This window comes from Cervus canadensis, chromosome 10 (assembly GCF_019320065.1).
Source record: "Cervus canadensis isolate Bull #8, Minnesota chromosome 10, ASM1932006v1, whole genome shotgun sequence".
Lineage (NCBI taxonomy): Eukaryota > Metazoa > Chordata > Mammalia > Artiodactyla > Cervidae > Cervus > Cervus canadensis.
The window spans coordinates 18789015-18806181 of NC_057395.1; the positions used below are offsets into that span (position 1 = coordinate 18789015).

General features: G+C 41.6%; 1 protein-coding gene across 2 annotated transcripts in view; it reads right to left on the reverse strand.

Moving 5' to 3' along the window:
• The window catches only part of PLCB1 (phospholipase C beta 1), an 879212-nt gene that overhangs the window by 165091 nt on the left and 696954 nt on the right, over positions 1-17167 (reverse strand). For both annotated transcript variants that reach the window (XM_043479648.1, XM_043479649.1), the window contains exons 13-18: positions 14023-14107; positions 12561-12738; positions 8239-8306; positions 5616-5712; positions 3230-3314; positions 1211-1335 (exon numbers count right to left, since the gene is read on the reverse strand). In XM_043479648.1, the coding sequence (XP_043335583.1) occupies positions 1211-1335; positions 3230-3314; positions 5616-5712; positions 8239-8306; positions 12561-12738; positions 14023-14107 (638 nt within the window). The remainder of the gene's footprint in view (positions 1-1210; positions 1336-3229; positions 3315-5615; positions 5713-8238; positions 8307-12560; positions 12739-14022; positions 14108-17167) is intronic.

The following is a 17167-nucleotide window of genomic DNA, read 5'->3' on the forward strand; positions in this document are numbered from 1 at the left end:
AGTCCTGAATATTAATTGGAAGGACTGATGCTGAAGCTGAAGCTCCAGTACTTTGGCTACCTGATAGAGGAGCTAACTCAATGGAAAAGACCCCGATGCTGGGAAAGACTGAAGGCAGGAGGAGAAGGGGAGCAGAGGAGGAGATGGTTGGATGGCATCACTGACTATGATGAATTTGAATTTGAGCAAACTCCAGGAGATAGTGTAGGACAAACGTGAATTTGAGCAAACTCCAGGAGATAACAGAGGACAGTGGACAGTGAGGAGAACGGAGGACAGCCTGGGGTACTGCAGTCCATGGGGTTGCAAAGAGTTGCACAGACTTAGTGACTTAACAACGACAAAAATAAAAACACAAACTTACAAGGTTCAACTTCAACACTCAAAGAAATGAAAAAGAACAAGGAGATAGTTGTCTGAATTATTACTATTATTTAATAATAATACTTAACCAAGATCACAAATGTGAGGGAAAAACATATCATACATTGCTGATTGAGAAGAAATCTCATGCCACATTTTTGATGTACAATTTGGCATTGTACAAAGGTTCTTAAAACTTTCACTTCTTTTAATTCTATTTTAGGAACTTTTCCAAAAGAACATTAGGAGATAAACTTGACAATTTATATTTCAGCCTGTTCTCAGGGCATTATTTACAGCAGAAAAAAAATGTCCTAAAGTTCAGTGATAGGAAATGTGCTTTAGTTAATTCTGAGATGTACTTAATATATAGCTATTAAAATTCATGTTTCCATATACTATTTAAATATATATGAAGATATATATTTTAACAAGGTATTAAGTGAAAAAGCATGTATATGCATAGCCAAAAACCTTATAGATCACAAAGCCAGAAGTTAACAATGTTGAGAGAATCTCTCAGTGGTAACATTCCTGGAAGTTTTATTATTTTTTTATACTTATTTTGAATTTATATTTTTTAGAATAAACATGTATTACTTTTAAAAGTGTAAAAATTTGTTTGAAAATAAGTAAAACAAATCAAAATAAAGACATCTACAAACTATCAGAGATAATTCCTCAATATTCAAAATTTGCCTTTTTTGGTAATGGTATTTTCTTTATGAAAATGTGTTTTGTTTGTTTTTTCAATCCAGCCTGGCAGTCTTTCTCCTTGGGATGATTTTCAGGCACTTGGAAATGTGGCTTTTATAGGATGGAAATGAATACTAACTGTGCGACTTACCCACTGTTTGGAAATTAAGGGCAACCATTTGGCAGCCTGCATTCCAGAAGAGCTGAGGCATATAGTTGGATGAATCCACGCGTGTTCCCTTTGGATATATCCTGCTAAGCTGCATTTTGTTATATCTGGACCATCATGTTAAGTAGTGAATACAATTACAAAAAGAATTAACCAATAATATTAACTGAGAAGCTGCTTCCCATCTTTCACTGAGGGGGAAATGAATTAAAGATGGATGATCTCATTGGACTAGTGAGTGAAATATGTAAAAAGCTTTCTGAACAAACAGAATAAATGTGCTTTTATAATACAAATGGAGCATCATCTTTGCAGAGCCTTGTGGGTAAAAACTAATGAAGCAGCAAAAATGGTTGAGTCAACACAATTTTTTGGAGATTATTAAGGACTGGCTTAGTGATTAAGGACATAAAAGGAAATCTGAATGTAGCAAATCATGGGACAGGATGATATTGTGCTTGGCAGAAGCAGATAACATGAACTGTACAGCTATTTTTGAAATGCTCTCTGCTCATTTTCTTAACCTTCTCAGGGAATGCTCTTTGCCAAAACTATGGTACTCTTTATGATTGATAACAAGGTTAATATAGCACAGAAGATTTTGACTCATATTTTGAATCCTACCATCATCAGTTTTCCATCCTGAGAACCTTTTAGTTACTGAATGATGCTATGTCTTTAAAACACAATTAACTATTGCTATTACCAAGCTTTAAAGAACGCTCTTGCCAATGCAGGAAATGCAAGAAACACAGGTTAGATCCCTGGGTTAGGGAGATCCCCTGCAGTAGGAGATGCAACCTGCTCCAGTGTTCTTGCCTGGAACATCCCATGGACAGAGGAGCCTGACAGGCTACAGTCCACGGGATTGCAAAGAGTCAGACATAACTGAGTGACTGAGCGCGCGCGCGCGCGCGCGCACGCACACACGCACGCACGCGCGCACACACACACACACGCACGCACGCACACACACACACACACACATTACCAAGTTTGGCAGAGGTCAGCGCAGGTTCTGGGTTTGACAGGGGACTTAGGCCAAAGAGGGTTTGAAATTTAACCTGAAACTTGTTAGCTGCATGATCCAGGACAAGTTATTTCCCTTTTCTGTGCCTCAGTTTCTTCATCTATAAAAGATATATGATTCCTACATCATAGGGCTGTTGTGAGGATTACATTAAGACCTAACAAAGGTCTACCATGTAGTTAGTACTTATTGATTACTAATGATTATGTCAATCATCACTTTGTTTATGGAGTTAACACCTGTTTCCTTTCCTATTGTTAATGAACTTTAAAGATGATTTTTTTTCTTTTATATAACTAGGACATTTAATATTAATTTTATTAAAAAAATTCAAATGTTTGTGCCATTTTATTTTAATTCAGGAATAAAATTAAAAAATTGTCATCAGGAGTCTCAACAAATCCATTATTAGTAATATATATTTATTATATATATTACATATTATTAGTAATATATATTTATTATATATATTAATTAGTAATATATATTTATAGTCTCATCATCATCCCAACTGTTTTTTGATTGGATGTCTTTTACATGTAAGCATGTGAGACACCAGAAAGGTGTCTCTATTATATATATAATATACACTTTATGCACATCATATTTTACGTATGTATAAAATGCACACACACATTTTACATATGTGATCACTAACCCAAACAGCAAGCCACAAAGCTGGTATCATCATTTCTGTTTTACAGGTGAGAAAACTTGGAATTGCCAAGGGATTAAGAGCTTGATAGTGTGAGGGTAACCTTGAAATCTTCCTTTACTCCAAGGCCAGTTCTCTTCCACGGGCCAGACTATCCCTCTCACCATTGCATAAGAAACCTGAAACTATTTATCACTCCCAAGTGACAGACTTTAGCCATTTCATGCACCTTTTCCTTATTAAAGACAAAAATTAAACCAATAGCACAAGACTTCATTAATGTCAATTCAGCACACATCCGTCAAATCAAGGATACTCTACAAATTCCACTGGAGACTTCGTAAGTTGCTCAAGACCTTTGGTTTCCACAAAGGAAGACATCTCGAAGCTTCTATTTCTTTCTGTGTAAACGAAAGCAAAAAAAGTGAGAAATAAAATTCAGTGTTATAAATAATAGCACATAAGAAGTAGACAAATGTCCCGTGAAACCGAGGGCAAAGACCCTCAAATAACTTTTATATTTAATTTTGTTTTAATTTTAATTTTCAATCTTAGTTGTGTCTTCTAATATTTGCTACCTGGTTAGGTGTCGTGCAAGTCAGGGACATGGTGGCCTCAGGGTTGGAAGATGAATTTTAGACGTGGAGAGTGTGGCCAGGTAAGCTAACCTGTCAAAAGAGGGCCTTTTGCTCTAAATCCATTCAGATTGGTTTCTTGAAGCCATCACTGAGAACTAGCAATACAGACCACGTCCACATGTACCTTCCTCCAGATGCTGACTACCTCTACTCGGCTACACCCACACTGTCATCGCCTCAAGCTTGCAGGTACCCTTTGGTTGGAAGAACTAATGTGACCTTAGAATTTTGTTATTTTAAAGCAGAAGGACCCTTGAACATTTTCCAGTCGGATGGCCTCATTTTCAGATTACACGTCGGGGGCCACAGAGGTGAATGTCCTAGAAGGTCTCAATATTCTTGGACACGGAGCAACATCTCGAAAGCGAAAGCCAAGCTTCCAATTAGAGTGAGAGAAACCAAAAGAAGTTATCTTAGTTTAGAAAGGCAAAGAGCCAAACAGCTTCTCTGACCTCTTTCCAACTAGAAATCACACTGCTACATATAAAGACTTGTCAGTCGGAGCTCAGTGATTTAAACCGAGTTACCGTCAGGCATTGTTCCCTCTTTGATGCCCATTTTCCATAATTAAAGCCTCATTTTTCTTCCTAGTTATTCCCACATTCCTCCTTTATCCACCTCTTCACCTTCCCCAATTTAATCAACTCTAAAGGAAACCCTTGTTTCTCTTATTTTGGTCCATCAAAATTCTACTTTCATATGACTGTTTTAAGCACAGCTGTTAATTAAAATTAAGTCACTTTAATAGGTTCTTTGTAAACTATGTGCAGTGTTCTTTTGAAAAAAGTGAGAAAATGGTATAAAATACAAGGAGAAAGTACTTGTTTGCACATCTTTGGCTGGTGCTGTTGTTATCAGGTTCTTAAGGGCCTAAATGTACCAGCTCCTTCCCAGTTTGGCTACTTGTCTGGGAGCTTTTGAATCATGAATTAAACAAACATTTAACAGCCAAAGACAGTTATAGTAATATAAAAATAACTACTTTATAGGATGTTTCACAGCTTGTGGTAAGAAGACTAGTAATTATAACATCAAACAAACTGTTGAAATTTTTATGTCTAAACCTTATTGAAAGTCAGGCTTCCCTGGTGAGTCAGACAGTAAAGAATCTGCCTGCAACGCAAGAGACCCCAGTTCGATCCCTGGAGAAGGGAATGGCTAGCCACTTCACTATTCTTGCCTGGAGAACCCAATGAACAGAGGAGCCCGGTGGACTATAGTCCATGGGGTCGCAAAAAGAGTCAGACACGACTAAGCACTTTGATACAAGGGCTCCTTTCTCTTGCATCCAGTATGGATGGGTTGTCGGATGAAGTAAAACATCAAGTGATGTGAAGTTAATTATATATTCCCCTAAGTATATAAAACATGGGCTGAACAAATGAAATGTGGGCCAATTGATTTGGTTCCATTTCTATTTATCAGGATCAATCAAGTCTCTGCTTCCTTTTAAAGGATGGCTAAATAGTTTATTTCAACACTGTCATTTATATAATTGCACTGTGTGGTCACGAATGAAAAACAATGTAAAATCCTCAATTAACTGTACACTGGTCTAGTATCTTTTAGATAATCATGTATAGCCTGTAGGTCTATTAAGAATTTTGGGGAAATATCATGGAATATGTTCTCATATGGTTATATAGATGCATACAATACATATAAATACATATTTACATATATCTGGGGCTTCCCAGGTGGCCCTAGTGGTAAAGAACCTGCCTGCCAAAGCAGGAGACTTAGACTCTGGTTGGATCCCTGTGTCAGAAAGATCCCCTGGAGAAGGGCATGGCAACCCACTCCAGTATTCTTGCCTGGAGAACCCCATGGACAAAAGAGCCTGGTGGGCTATAGTCCATAGAGTCTCAAAGAGCTGGACACGATGAAGCTACTTACCATGTACGTTTATTTAGATATATAAAAATCAGATAGTAAAGACACACATATATTAAATACTTCATAGAATAGTTCTAATAAGGGTAATATTTTTTTGGTCTAGTTTCTTGTGGGTGTACTATACTGACTATATACTACACTAGGGGTTTTTCTCCAGGGAAAACTTACTTTTTGAAATTTCAAATGACTCGAACTTGACTGGCTGGATGTAGTTCACCAGATTAGACATCTCTTCCGTGGCCATGGCCTCGCTCCCTGCGGTTCCCTGGAAGCAGGAGTAAAAACAATGTTCCCAGAGTCAGCATCATGTTAGTGAGGGCTGTTTCCCAGGGCAACGATCAAATGACCCATGAGGGCAGAAGAGGACCACTCCTTTTCTGAAAACAATTACTGCCAACAGAAAATGGATGAGAGGAGAAAGGAAAAGCAGCACCTCGCGTTACATGGTGAGCGGTGGGAGGAGGAAGGTCTCCGGGTGGCTCCCCGAGCACCCAGTTCCAGCAGCCTCAGTACCGCCGGAAAGCTTGCGAGAGAGCAGCCTCCCAACCCTCCTGAACCAGGATCTGTAATGTACTAAGGGGACCCAAACGCACAGTAAAGTTGAAGAAGCCTCAAGCTGTGTCTCATCTGCCAAAGCAAGGAGTCTGCAGGTGATGTCTGAAGTTAATATATATCAAGAGGTGGGAGGGGGGATCGGGATGGGAAATACATGTAACTCCATGGCTGATTCATGTCAATGTATGACAAAACCCACTACAATACTGTAAAGTAATTAGCCTCCAACTAATAAAAATAAATGAAAAAAAAAAAAAAAGAATTCATTGTACAATACACGCCGGGGGGTCACTGCCCGTGCCCCGTAACTACTGACGCCCGCTCACTCTGGAGCTCCTGGATTGCAACCAGAAAGTCTGTGCGCTGCCAGGAAAGATTCCCGCTCACACAACCAAGATTCTGCAGGCCACAACTGAGACCTGACACAGCCAAATAAATCAATAAAATAAAATAGTTAAAAAAGAAGTCATCAGACTAGACGAAAATGAGTATGCAGGTGACCACTGGATGAATGGAAAACTGTTATTGAAAAGGGTCGCCAGTGAAAGTGGGTTGGGGTGGACCAAGAAATACTGCTTTTCTTTAGAACCTTTCCGCTCGGCTCCCTTCCCAGCTCCTGGGCACCTATTAAGCAAGCAGCACAGTGCATCTTCCTTGGTGGTTCAGTGGTAAAGAATCGGCTGCAGTGTGGGAGAAGACACGTTTGATCCTTGGGTTGGGAAGATCCCTTGGAGAAGGAAATGGCAACCCACTCCAGTATTCTTGCCTGGGAAATTCCATGGACAGAGGGACCTGGTGGACTACAGTCCATGGGGCCACGAAGAGTTGGGCACGACTTAGCGACTACACAACAGTACAGGGGCTCAGGTTCTAGAGCCAGTCTGGGGCAAGTTACGTAACTGCTCTGTGCCTCAGTTTGCCCACCTATAAAATCAGGAAAAAATTAGTCTCAGTAACAGATAGAGTTCTTGTGATTATTAAGTGTGTTAATTTATGTGAAAGAGCTCAGAACAGTGCCTGGCATATTAAAGCCTCATGTTACTTTAGCTAATATTAGCTATTATATAAATACCACTTTGATAAAGCTTTTAATAAAGAAGAAACCCCACACTGCAGTACTGATATGGGCAGACCTCTGTAGGCTGATTTAACATTTTCTCCCACTTCTAGAAGGCAGAATACCAGGGAGACAAGGTTTCTTCTGAAAACCTCTGTAGCAAGATTAAGATTAAATGCTAATCAGGAATATCCATTGTAAATGGTCATCCAATTAGTAAGATAGTTTTAAAATGATCAAAAGGTACTGACAAAAAGTTTACACAATTGAAATAATTCTCAGGAAAAGCTACTTTGTAATAGTTTTTCTTCTGGGTATTAAGTTGAAATTTAGTGGGGGAAACATAATTAAGAATTTAGACTACATTAAAGGAAATAATTATAAGACGAAGAGCATCATGTCAGAACAGCTTATTATTTGTTATTTATCTCTATTAATTAAATTGTAAAGGTACAACTACTGAGACATACTTTTCAATATATTTGAAAGCAGATTCAGTACAAATTTTTTGAACAGGACTCCTGGTAAAAGTTTTAAAGTGTCAATTGACTTATCCTTGGTTTGCTTCTAGAGTCTGTTCAATTAATATTTCTGAGTTATTTGGGGAATATCGAGCTTCTAAATATTAAATATACCTAAATATTCAGTAGAAATCTCTAGTGGTTCCAAAATTATAAGAATGGGGAATTCCATGAAGGTCCAGTGGTTAGACCCCAGGCTTCTACTGTTGGGGCTTGGATTCAATCCCTGGTCAGGAATCTAAGATCCTACAAGCCAGGCAGCCCAACAAAGGTCAAAATCACCACGAGGAAATTAATGTCAAGTTTACAAACATTTCTCCAAAACTCAAGTCTTCTCTGGACTTTGGACCATGACATCCATTTAACTGTCTCAAAAACTGAAGTGGGAAGATGGAGATCACAATTCAAGATCACAAGATCTTGAGTTCACCCTCAAGATACTACATTTGATGAAAGACAGCCTCAGCAAAACTGTTGTTGAGAGAGAACTTTACTTAACACAGTACTTGGTTTAGTGATCAATTTTTGCACTTTCAGTTTTAAACTATTTTTACCACTAGATGGCAGAAGGTGACCAGGAACTACATTCAGAGCAAGCGGACTGGAGTGGCAAGTTGGTGGAAAGTCTCTGACCAGAAGGCAAGCCCTAGAAACCTACCTCATCCATTGAAGACTTTTTACAGTCATCATCATCGTCATCATCGTCACTCTCTGTATCAGCTTCTCCTGTCAAATTTTAATAACAGATCATGAAGTAAACAAGCAATTACAGGTTGGAAGCACATGTGACATGCATATTTACCAAACATTTCCTTGAAGTTGGCCTTTCACGAAAATTATCCTTTTGGATATTTCAATTTTATTAATGATAGAGGGTTATACTGTGTTTGAATGTGTTTTCTAAATCTGTTGTGGGAAATTTCCAAACTCTAGAAAGATGCTTGTCTTAGCATTTTTGTCTATGTTTTGCAAAGCATATGGCATCTTATACAGTTAGCTCTCTCTGCTGCACCTATCCCATCTTGATGTATACATCCTCTTTCAGGGTCTCTATGACCTAAACCAGATAAACGATCACTTTTCCATCTTTCCCTCTTCTTCTCAGCCCTAACTCTTCATGTGATTCTTGGCCAGCGCTCAGTGACCTTGGCCAGAGAGGGCCTCACGGAAGCGGAAGTCGAGGACAAGAGCTGGGAGAGGAACGGGGGCTATCGCAGCAATCTGATTCTCCAGAACTGTAAGGTACTGACTTAATCCTGTGATTTGCCCGCAGGCTTATTTGGTGGAGGCATTGCTGTCTAAGGGCTTCCCAGGTGGCACTAGTGGTAAAGAACCTGCCTGCCAATGCAGGACACGTGAGATGCAGGTTCGATCCCTCGGTTGGGAAGATCCCTGGCGGAGGGCATGGCAACCCACTCCAGTATTCTTGCCTGGAGGATCCCGCGGTCAGAGGAGCCTGGCGGGCTACAGTCCATGGGGTCGCAAAGAGTCGGACACGACGGAAGCACCTTAGCAGGCACACAGGCATGAACTGTTGTCTAAACAGTGCGTGTATCTTTACAAATGGCATATTCTATTTAAAAAGGCAGAATAAAATGGGTGAACTCTTAAAATAATTATGCATGGGGATCTCCCTCAATCAGATCTCATGCAGTTTCATATTTAGCCAACATGCTGTCATTTCAGTAGACTTTTTCTCTCCAAAGTTAAGGGGGATGTTTACACCCTTAATCATCATTACATTCTTAAAGAGTCATATTGGCATCAGCATTATGTTCTTCACAGCTCTGGGATTCAGTTAGACCCAGTGATATCAGTTATATAACAAGATTTTCAAGTAAAAAGTAACGAAAGCATACTTCTAAATGGTTTGATTTGACTTCCAGTGTCCAGACAGTGCAATAGCATAATAAACCCAGTAGATGGCAATCTTGGCTCGACAAGGAGGCAGCTTACATGGCCCAGTACCTCCCCTACCTGCTGTCTATAAATTAACTCCCCTGCTCGGGCTCTGTAAACCTCCAAGAAGCTTATTAATGTTTTCATTTGGCTGACAACGAGAGCAGTGGGCAAAGTATTCATGAAATAATCTTTAGAGGAAAAAGTTGTCTGGGACCAACATGGTTTATTATTTACGGCTTGTTTGTTAAAGAAAGCCACATATAACTGTTTTATGAAGCTAATATTGTGTTAGTCAATAAGGGTGAATCAATTGCACTTTGAATAGAAAACATTGCTTATTCTATAGAGATACATTCTTTTAAGAGGTTGATGCAAAATTTCTTACAGTCAAATTTATTGTCTCAAGTTTTGGTAACTACTTTTTTTTCTTTAATTAAAGAGGAGATTCTTTTTATTGAGTAATTTAAGCGTGCTTCATGGTACAGCACACCAGAATTTCAAATAATCATGCCATTCTCTGGTTTATGTGGGAAAGAAAGACTTTGTCATCCTTTACTTTATGAGCAGGGACCTGGTTTCTCCCTTAGTTTTTGGAGGGAACTTGAAGGAATCCTGTTGCGCAATTGTAATAATAATAAATTATCCTAGTTCTTTAAGACAAGTGTACAGGCAAAGGGCTGGATCTCTTGGGGGAAGCTCTCGCCAATAGGTGCTAAGAAAAGTAGATTAGCTTTGTTATAAGAAATATTTCAAGTTTTTCAAGTTACTTGAGTTCCCAATACTGAGCATATCTACAAGCCAAATGGCAAATTAGTAGTGGTCTTTATTCAGGGGCCCACTTACATATGTAAATGTCAAAAAATTTCCATCACAATAAATAAAGATTGCACAACAGAGTATGGGGCTAGTTTAGGAAATTCACTGAATTACTAACAGATTGTGGGTCTTTCTCTGAATTAAGCAATAATGTTCATCGCCTGTAAAAATCGTCATTTGTGTTATGTATCCAGTTAATAAGAGGGAGAGAACTGATGAAGGCAGTTGGTAAAACAACAAGCTCCCACACACAAGGGAAGACTTGGTTTACTTGGTTTACTCAAGGGATAGAATCGTGGGGGAAACTGTTGGCCTGTTAGTGCCTTGCTTTCCAAAACTTCAAAAAGAACATTCTCACTGAGAATAGAAGTTATTTTTGAAAAAAGAATAAGAATTGTGTAGTTATGTTTTAAACACACTTTTAAAAACTACCAAAAAAATCTGTCTAGGAATTACATAATGTCTGTGGACAAGGATTTTAATGTAATAATAATTTACATTATAATAATAATATAATATATAATATAATGTATAAATTAAATAATAATTTAATGTACCAATAAAAGTAATTGGTAACTATGATGGAAAAATAGAAGAAAAGATAAATCGGGCTCTTGATCAGTCTTTTTTTTTTTCTGATTTACCTAGAGTTTATATTTTAATTTTTAAAAATTATTTTTAAATCTTTTAATTGACATATGATAGATATACAGAGAAGTATGCATACCACATGTGTACAGAAATGGTACCCAGATCAGCAAACAAAATATAACCAGTGTTCAGAAACCTCCTTGGGTCCCTTCCTGTCACTTCTTCACCAGCAGTAACCCTCTCTTGACCTCTAAAAGTCCTGGTTGGTTCTGACATTTTTGTACTTTATATGAATGGGATCAGACAGTGGATACTTACTTTTGCATTAGACCTCTTTTCCTCAACATTATGTTTCTAAATGAGAGTCATCTATGTTGTGTGCACTGTAGATTGCTACACATTATTCCATGAGGTGAATGCAATGTATTTATCTGTTGATGGGCTATTCTGAACAGTGCTGCTTTAGGCAGTTCTTGTCCATATTTCTTGGTGAACATCTACATGCACTTCTGTTGGCTATATACCTAGGAACAGAATTCTCTGAGGCACAGGAGCTTCAAATGCATCTGTTCAGTTTAGCTTCTGCAGATGCTGCCAAACACGTTTCCAAAGCCATTGTCCCAATGTTAGCTAAATTTTTATTAAAGAACTTTCTAGATTCAAGCTTAAAGTTTGTTTCACATATTCAGCCTCCAATCAGGAGATCTTCATAATGCCATCACTTCAGATCTTTTCAGACTGCCAAGATTCTGACTAGAACTGGAAAAGAACTTAGACTAAATGACAAATAATTCAAAGGAAATGGGTGACCGTTTTTAATTCTTTTTTCATCAATCACAAAAGTCTATTTCAACTTAAATCTAATATGCAAATAAATGATACTAAACATCATCTAGTAGCTCTGGTAGATAATTCAAGTAATCTTACCATTTACATTTTAAAAGAGTTCTGGAAAATATGGATGAACTGAATGACTCAGAACTCTTCAACAATGAGAATGCATTTGGTGAATATCTTGGGTCCAGATCTGTAGTTAATGTCAAGGGATCACTGTCCTGAGAAGCTTAAAATCACCTGGCTCCTCCAGAAATTATTTGGCTTATATGGTGACCTCCCCAAAATGCCCACGTCCTGTGAACACCTCTTGTGTTCTGTGAATACACGGCACGGGGGACTTTGCAGATGAGATTAAGTTAAGGACGCTGAAGGGGGAGAGATTATTCCGGATTATCTGGATAGGCCCAGTGTAATGACATGAGTTCTTAAAAGCAGAGGACCTTTTCTAACTGTGGTCCTAGGGAGACATGGTGACAGAAGAAGTGAGATGGGACCTTGCTGGCTTTCAACCCTGGAGGAAGGGGGCCATGAGCCAATGGATGTGGGTGGACTCTAGGAGCTGCAAGTGCAATGAATAAGATTCCCTCAAGCTCCAGAAAGCGAGGCAGCCCTGCTGATGGCTGGAGTTTAGCCTGGTGAGGTCACATGGGCCTCTGCCTCGCAGAACTGGGGACTCATGTTGGTGCAGTTTTAAACCACCAGCTTTAAAACAAATAGAAAACCAACACAGTTTACTGTGCCCAGGTAGAAATGTCAAAAGTCCTCAGTTACTTCCAGAGCAGCTGTTCTTAAACCCACACAAAACAGAGGAATGAGAGTCTACCAGCCCCTCACCGGCTCCTGGGGACGAGGGCTCAAACACACTGGAGGAGTCGCTGCATGTGTTTGAAGCTTGTTCTGAGAGCTTCTTCTTGCCACTTCCTTCTGACGACTTGTGTGATTTCTTCTTATTTTTCACCAAAATTTTGTACATTAAATCCATAGGACTTGGAAGGGGAACTCCAGATTCCAACTAACAGAAAGAAAAACATATTCTTTAAAAACACTGACCTTTCCTTTCAGATTCTATCCCCAAACCCAAGGACTGCATTAGATACCACAAACTTCTAGATTGTTCTTTACTACCTTCAACACAGCTCATTAAAGTATCTTATGTAGGGGCTGGTTCATAGCTCTTCCTTTTTTCACATGAAAGGTATATTTTAAATACTGTACCCTTTATTTTTCCACCAGAAATCTACATGAATACAGCCATAGACATGTATTGGGTGACTTGGCCCACTAACCTAACGTTTCATGAGTTTTCTGATTGACCCTATGAATCCAACCATCTTGATCTAGAACAGATTGGAAGGCCTTGGCTTGGATTATCAAAGGATGGAAACCAGTTACAGTGCAACTCCTGCCAGGAAGATGGCAAAGACAGGCAGGCGCTTCTGGGAAAGTCCTCAGAATCCACTTTTTAGATGATGCAGTTTAAAAGCAGCAAAGTCCCCATCCTGGCATGATGCTGTTAAGTGGCACATCTTGGCCTCAGCAGAAGTGGACTGGGTGGCTTCAGATTTACCAACCGCCCTGAGATTCAAGCTGATTGCAAGCCTTCTTTCTAGTGTATTCAGCTTGTACATCTAATGGGAAAACCAATTTCCCAGGAGAAGGTTATTATATATTATATCGGAGAGCAAGGGTTCAAGTCTCAAGACAGGTTATTTTTAGAAAGTCTATGAGCTCCTAGAGGCGGGTCCTCTATTCTTCACTTGCAACCAGTCTGGGGACGGGCATGAAAACAGGAGACAGGTGGGGACTGGGGAAGGGGCTGAGGAGGGCAGAGGCTCTGAGACCATCTTTCTGCTGCTCCTTCCTGACGTAGGGATACGACCACAGCAACAGGGCGGCCTGGATTCCGCTGGGCACATGCAGGAAAGAGAAGCGTGGCCAGCAGGGCAGGCTGGAAGGTCCCCGCACCGCCCGGCCCGGGTCTTTCAGAGGGGCGCGGTGAGGGTCCAGGAGGCGGTCAGGGCCTGTGCCCCGGGGCTCCCTCTGTGGGCGGAGGGTGTGGTGGGGGTTTTGCAGGCCCGGCTGGCTCTCGAGGGGCAGGGGGCGGAGGAGGGTGAGGGCAGAGGAGGAGTCAGACGGGGGTCTGCCCCGCTCAGGCGCTCCCCGCCAGCCTCCCCTGCCAGAGGGCTCCCGGTCAACTGCGTGACTCACCCCAAGAGACAGACACACGGAAAAGGGAGCCCCCCTAACCCAGTCAAGGGGGGCGTGCGCTCCTATGGGATGGGCTCGGAACGCTTACCGGGTACTTGTCCAGCGGCTCCATGAGCAGGGCGTCCCCGAAGATGAGTCTGCAGTACTCCGCCATCTTGGCCTGCTGCTTCGGCCTGAGGGGAGAGAGGCGGAAGCGGGCGGGTGATGCAAAGAGGCGCCTCAGCATGGCTGCACCGTACCGGCCACAGACGGACGGCATTCCTCCCCTTACCCGCCGGGACTGCTTTCATCTTTCCAAATCCTTGCCTGCAATTCCCACTTGTGTGGAGAGAGGAGGCTCTTCCTCGGAGGACACAGATGGAGGGGACAGCAGGTCACCTGCCTATCCCTGGATGCTTGAATGTCCCAGGGTTAGAGACTCGGTCCCTTTTGGTTAATTTCCCAATTCTAAATCAAACGCCAGATACTTGGGGGTAGAACTCATTCATGACTCTGTATGAATTTTTGGGTGAGATTTGTCTAACAGACAGAGCTGCACTGCAAAGAAGTATTTACAAGGAGGTGAAGAAACAGAGGAGAGGGAGGAAGGTGGACAGAGAAAAAGAGAAGCTAAAAATGCAGAAGCGAAAAGGCTGACAGGCAGAAGTGTGTCCACTTGGGAAAGGGCCCTGAAGGAAAGACAAGTGAAGCATGCACCTTGGGGAAGAGTGTCTGCAGCCCTTTTGTGCACAAGAGGGGAGCAAAGGTGGTGTCAACCTGATGAGGTGCCAGGGGGATCTCTGTCTGATGGGAAAAGGCTGGAACTGTTGACCTGAGTTCCAGGTTCTCAACCTCTCAGGATCTATAAAAAGTACAGGAAAATAATTGTTCTTGGACAGGGGCAGAGGATGATGAGGAGATGAAGTGAAGTAATAGATGCAAACAGCTTTGAAGTGGAAGATGATCCCAGTGCTGGAAGGCAGCCTCTGCCAGCTAGACCAGACGAATGAGAGCCTGCACATGTATAAACAGAGTTGATAAGAGGGAATATCCATACTCTTTCAAAACTGCTTCCCTTGACCTTTTAAAAAGCCATTCTCATTCTGTAGGATGCTAAATATCATTATCAGTTCAGTTCAGTTCAGTTGCTCAGTCGTTCCGACTCTGCGACCCCATGAATCGCAGCATGCCAGGCCTCCCTGTCCATCACCAACTCCCGGAGTTTACTCAAACTCATGTGCATCGAGGCGGTGATGCCATCCAGCCATCTCATCCTCTGTCGTCCCCTTCTCCTCCTGCCCCCAATCCCTCCCAGCATCAGGGTCTTTTCCAATGAGTCAACTCTTCACATGAGGTGGCCAAAGTACTGGAATTTCAGCTTCAACATCAGTCCTTCCAATGAACACCCAGGACTGCTCTCCTTTAGGATGGACTGGTTGGATCTCCTTGCAGTCCAAGGGACTCTCAAGAGTCTTCTCCAACACCACAGTTCAAAAGCATCAATTCTTCGGCACTCAGCTCTCTTCACAGTCCAACTCTCACATCCACACATGACCAGACGGACCTCTGTTGGCAAAGTAATGTCTCTGCTTTTTAATATGCTATCTAGATTGGTCACAACTTTCCTTCCAAATACCATTGTAAAGGTATCCAATTCCATCAGGTTTTATGGACTGTGATTTTGATCTACAGGCTGTGGGACTTGATTTCCAATAGTCTCTATGTGCTGCATTGTTAGTACATTTTAGCAGAACTGGGGATGTAGTAAGAATAAGTAAGTAATAAAACTTTACTATAGTTCAAATTAATTAACAAATGTGATTCTAATTTTCATTCCTTCTACCATGACTATTATACCTGGATCATGGACTGTGCTTTTTCCTGGGAAGGGGGATGTTTTGGGGGTTCAAATCATATTGCAATGGATCCATAGGGAAAAGCACTCTTCATATCCTCTTTCTAAAAAGCATATATTTGGGGGAGGTGTCAAATGAGTTCTCTGGGCTTCCCATACAAGCCCAAGTTCACTACCTTCTTGGACTGCAAGGGAAGGCAAAGCAGAGCTTCACAAAACTTGCAGAACTCTACATGACAACTCCCAAATTCTCATCACACCCGTTTTCACCAGTTGGGGATTATCCTGTGCGACTCATGCAGCCTTTGGAATATCTTGCAGTTCTCCCAGCAGTGTCACCAGTGGAGGAAGCCCTGCCAACTGGAGCACTGACCCTAAAAACACTGGGGGTGGTTGTTAAAGGATAACGTGTTATAGTTGAGGGACAAGCAGAAAAGTGGCTGATTTGGCAGAGCATCCCTGGCCATTTACAGTTCAGACACTTCTGCCCAAAAGACAGCTGGTCCCAGGGCTCCACCAAGCCAGCAGGCTCTGCAGCTGTAGATGAGACAAGCCCATTGAGACTGGGCCTACTTGTTCCATGCTGCCCACGGGTTCTACAGGCGAGTGGAGTGGGTTGCCATCCCCTCCTTCAGTGAACCATGGTTTGTTAGAACTTTTCACTATGACTCATTCGTCTTGGGTGGCCCTGCGCTGCATGGCTCCTAGCTTCATTGAGTTACACAAGCCCCTTCACCATGGCAAGGCTGTGGTCCATGAACAACAACCACAATATGAATAACAACAACAACTATACTTTCCAGGTCGCACAAAAGAAACTGTCCAACCCTTCCACTTCACTTTCATGGAATGATGCTATTAAATGGAGTTTTGCTGTTCCAACTGTGGTCCACAGATCAGCAGCATCAACAGGGCTTGGAGCTGGGTAGAAAAGCAGATTCAAGGCCTCCTGGGAAGACAGGCAAATTCTGTGTTGGAATCTCAGGTATTGAGTCAGAAAGGAAGGAAAGAAAGGAACAGGGCTCAGGGGTCTCAAGAGGCCCCCTCTGGAGTCTTCTCATATACACTCAAGTTGGAGAACCACTGTGATGAGTGAACTAACTCACCAGGTTCCTCAAGGATGTCACTTTCCTTGAGGGTTGGAACTTGAGAGCCCCAAGTTCCTTCGTTCAGAAGCCTGGAGTGAAAAGGAAGGATTTATTCCCTAACACCCTGCTTTTGGGATTTCTAGTGGAGCTGTCTTCTCACTCCACTCTAGTGGAGCTGTACTCATCACTTCAGGGTGATGTTCCAGGTGTCCCTAAACAGGTGGCAGGAAGACTCTGTCCTCTGTCATGCGGTCCCCAAATCAGACCCTGGGGAGGATTTTGCTAAACCAAAATCTTACTCGATTCCACTA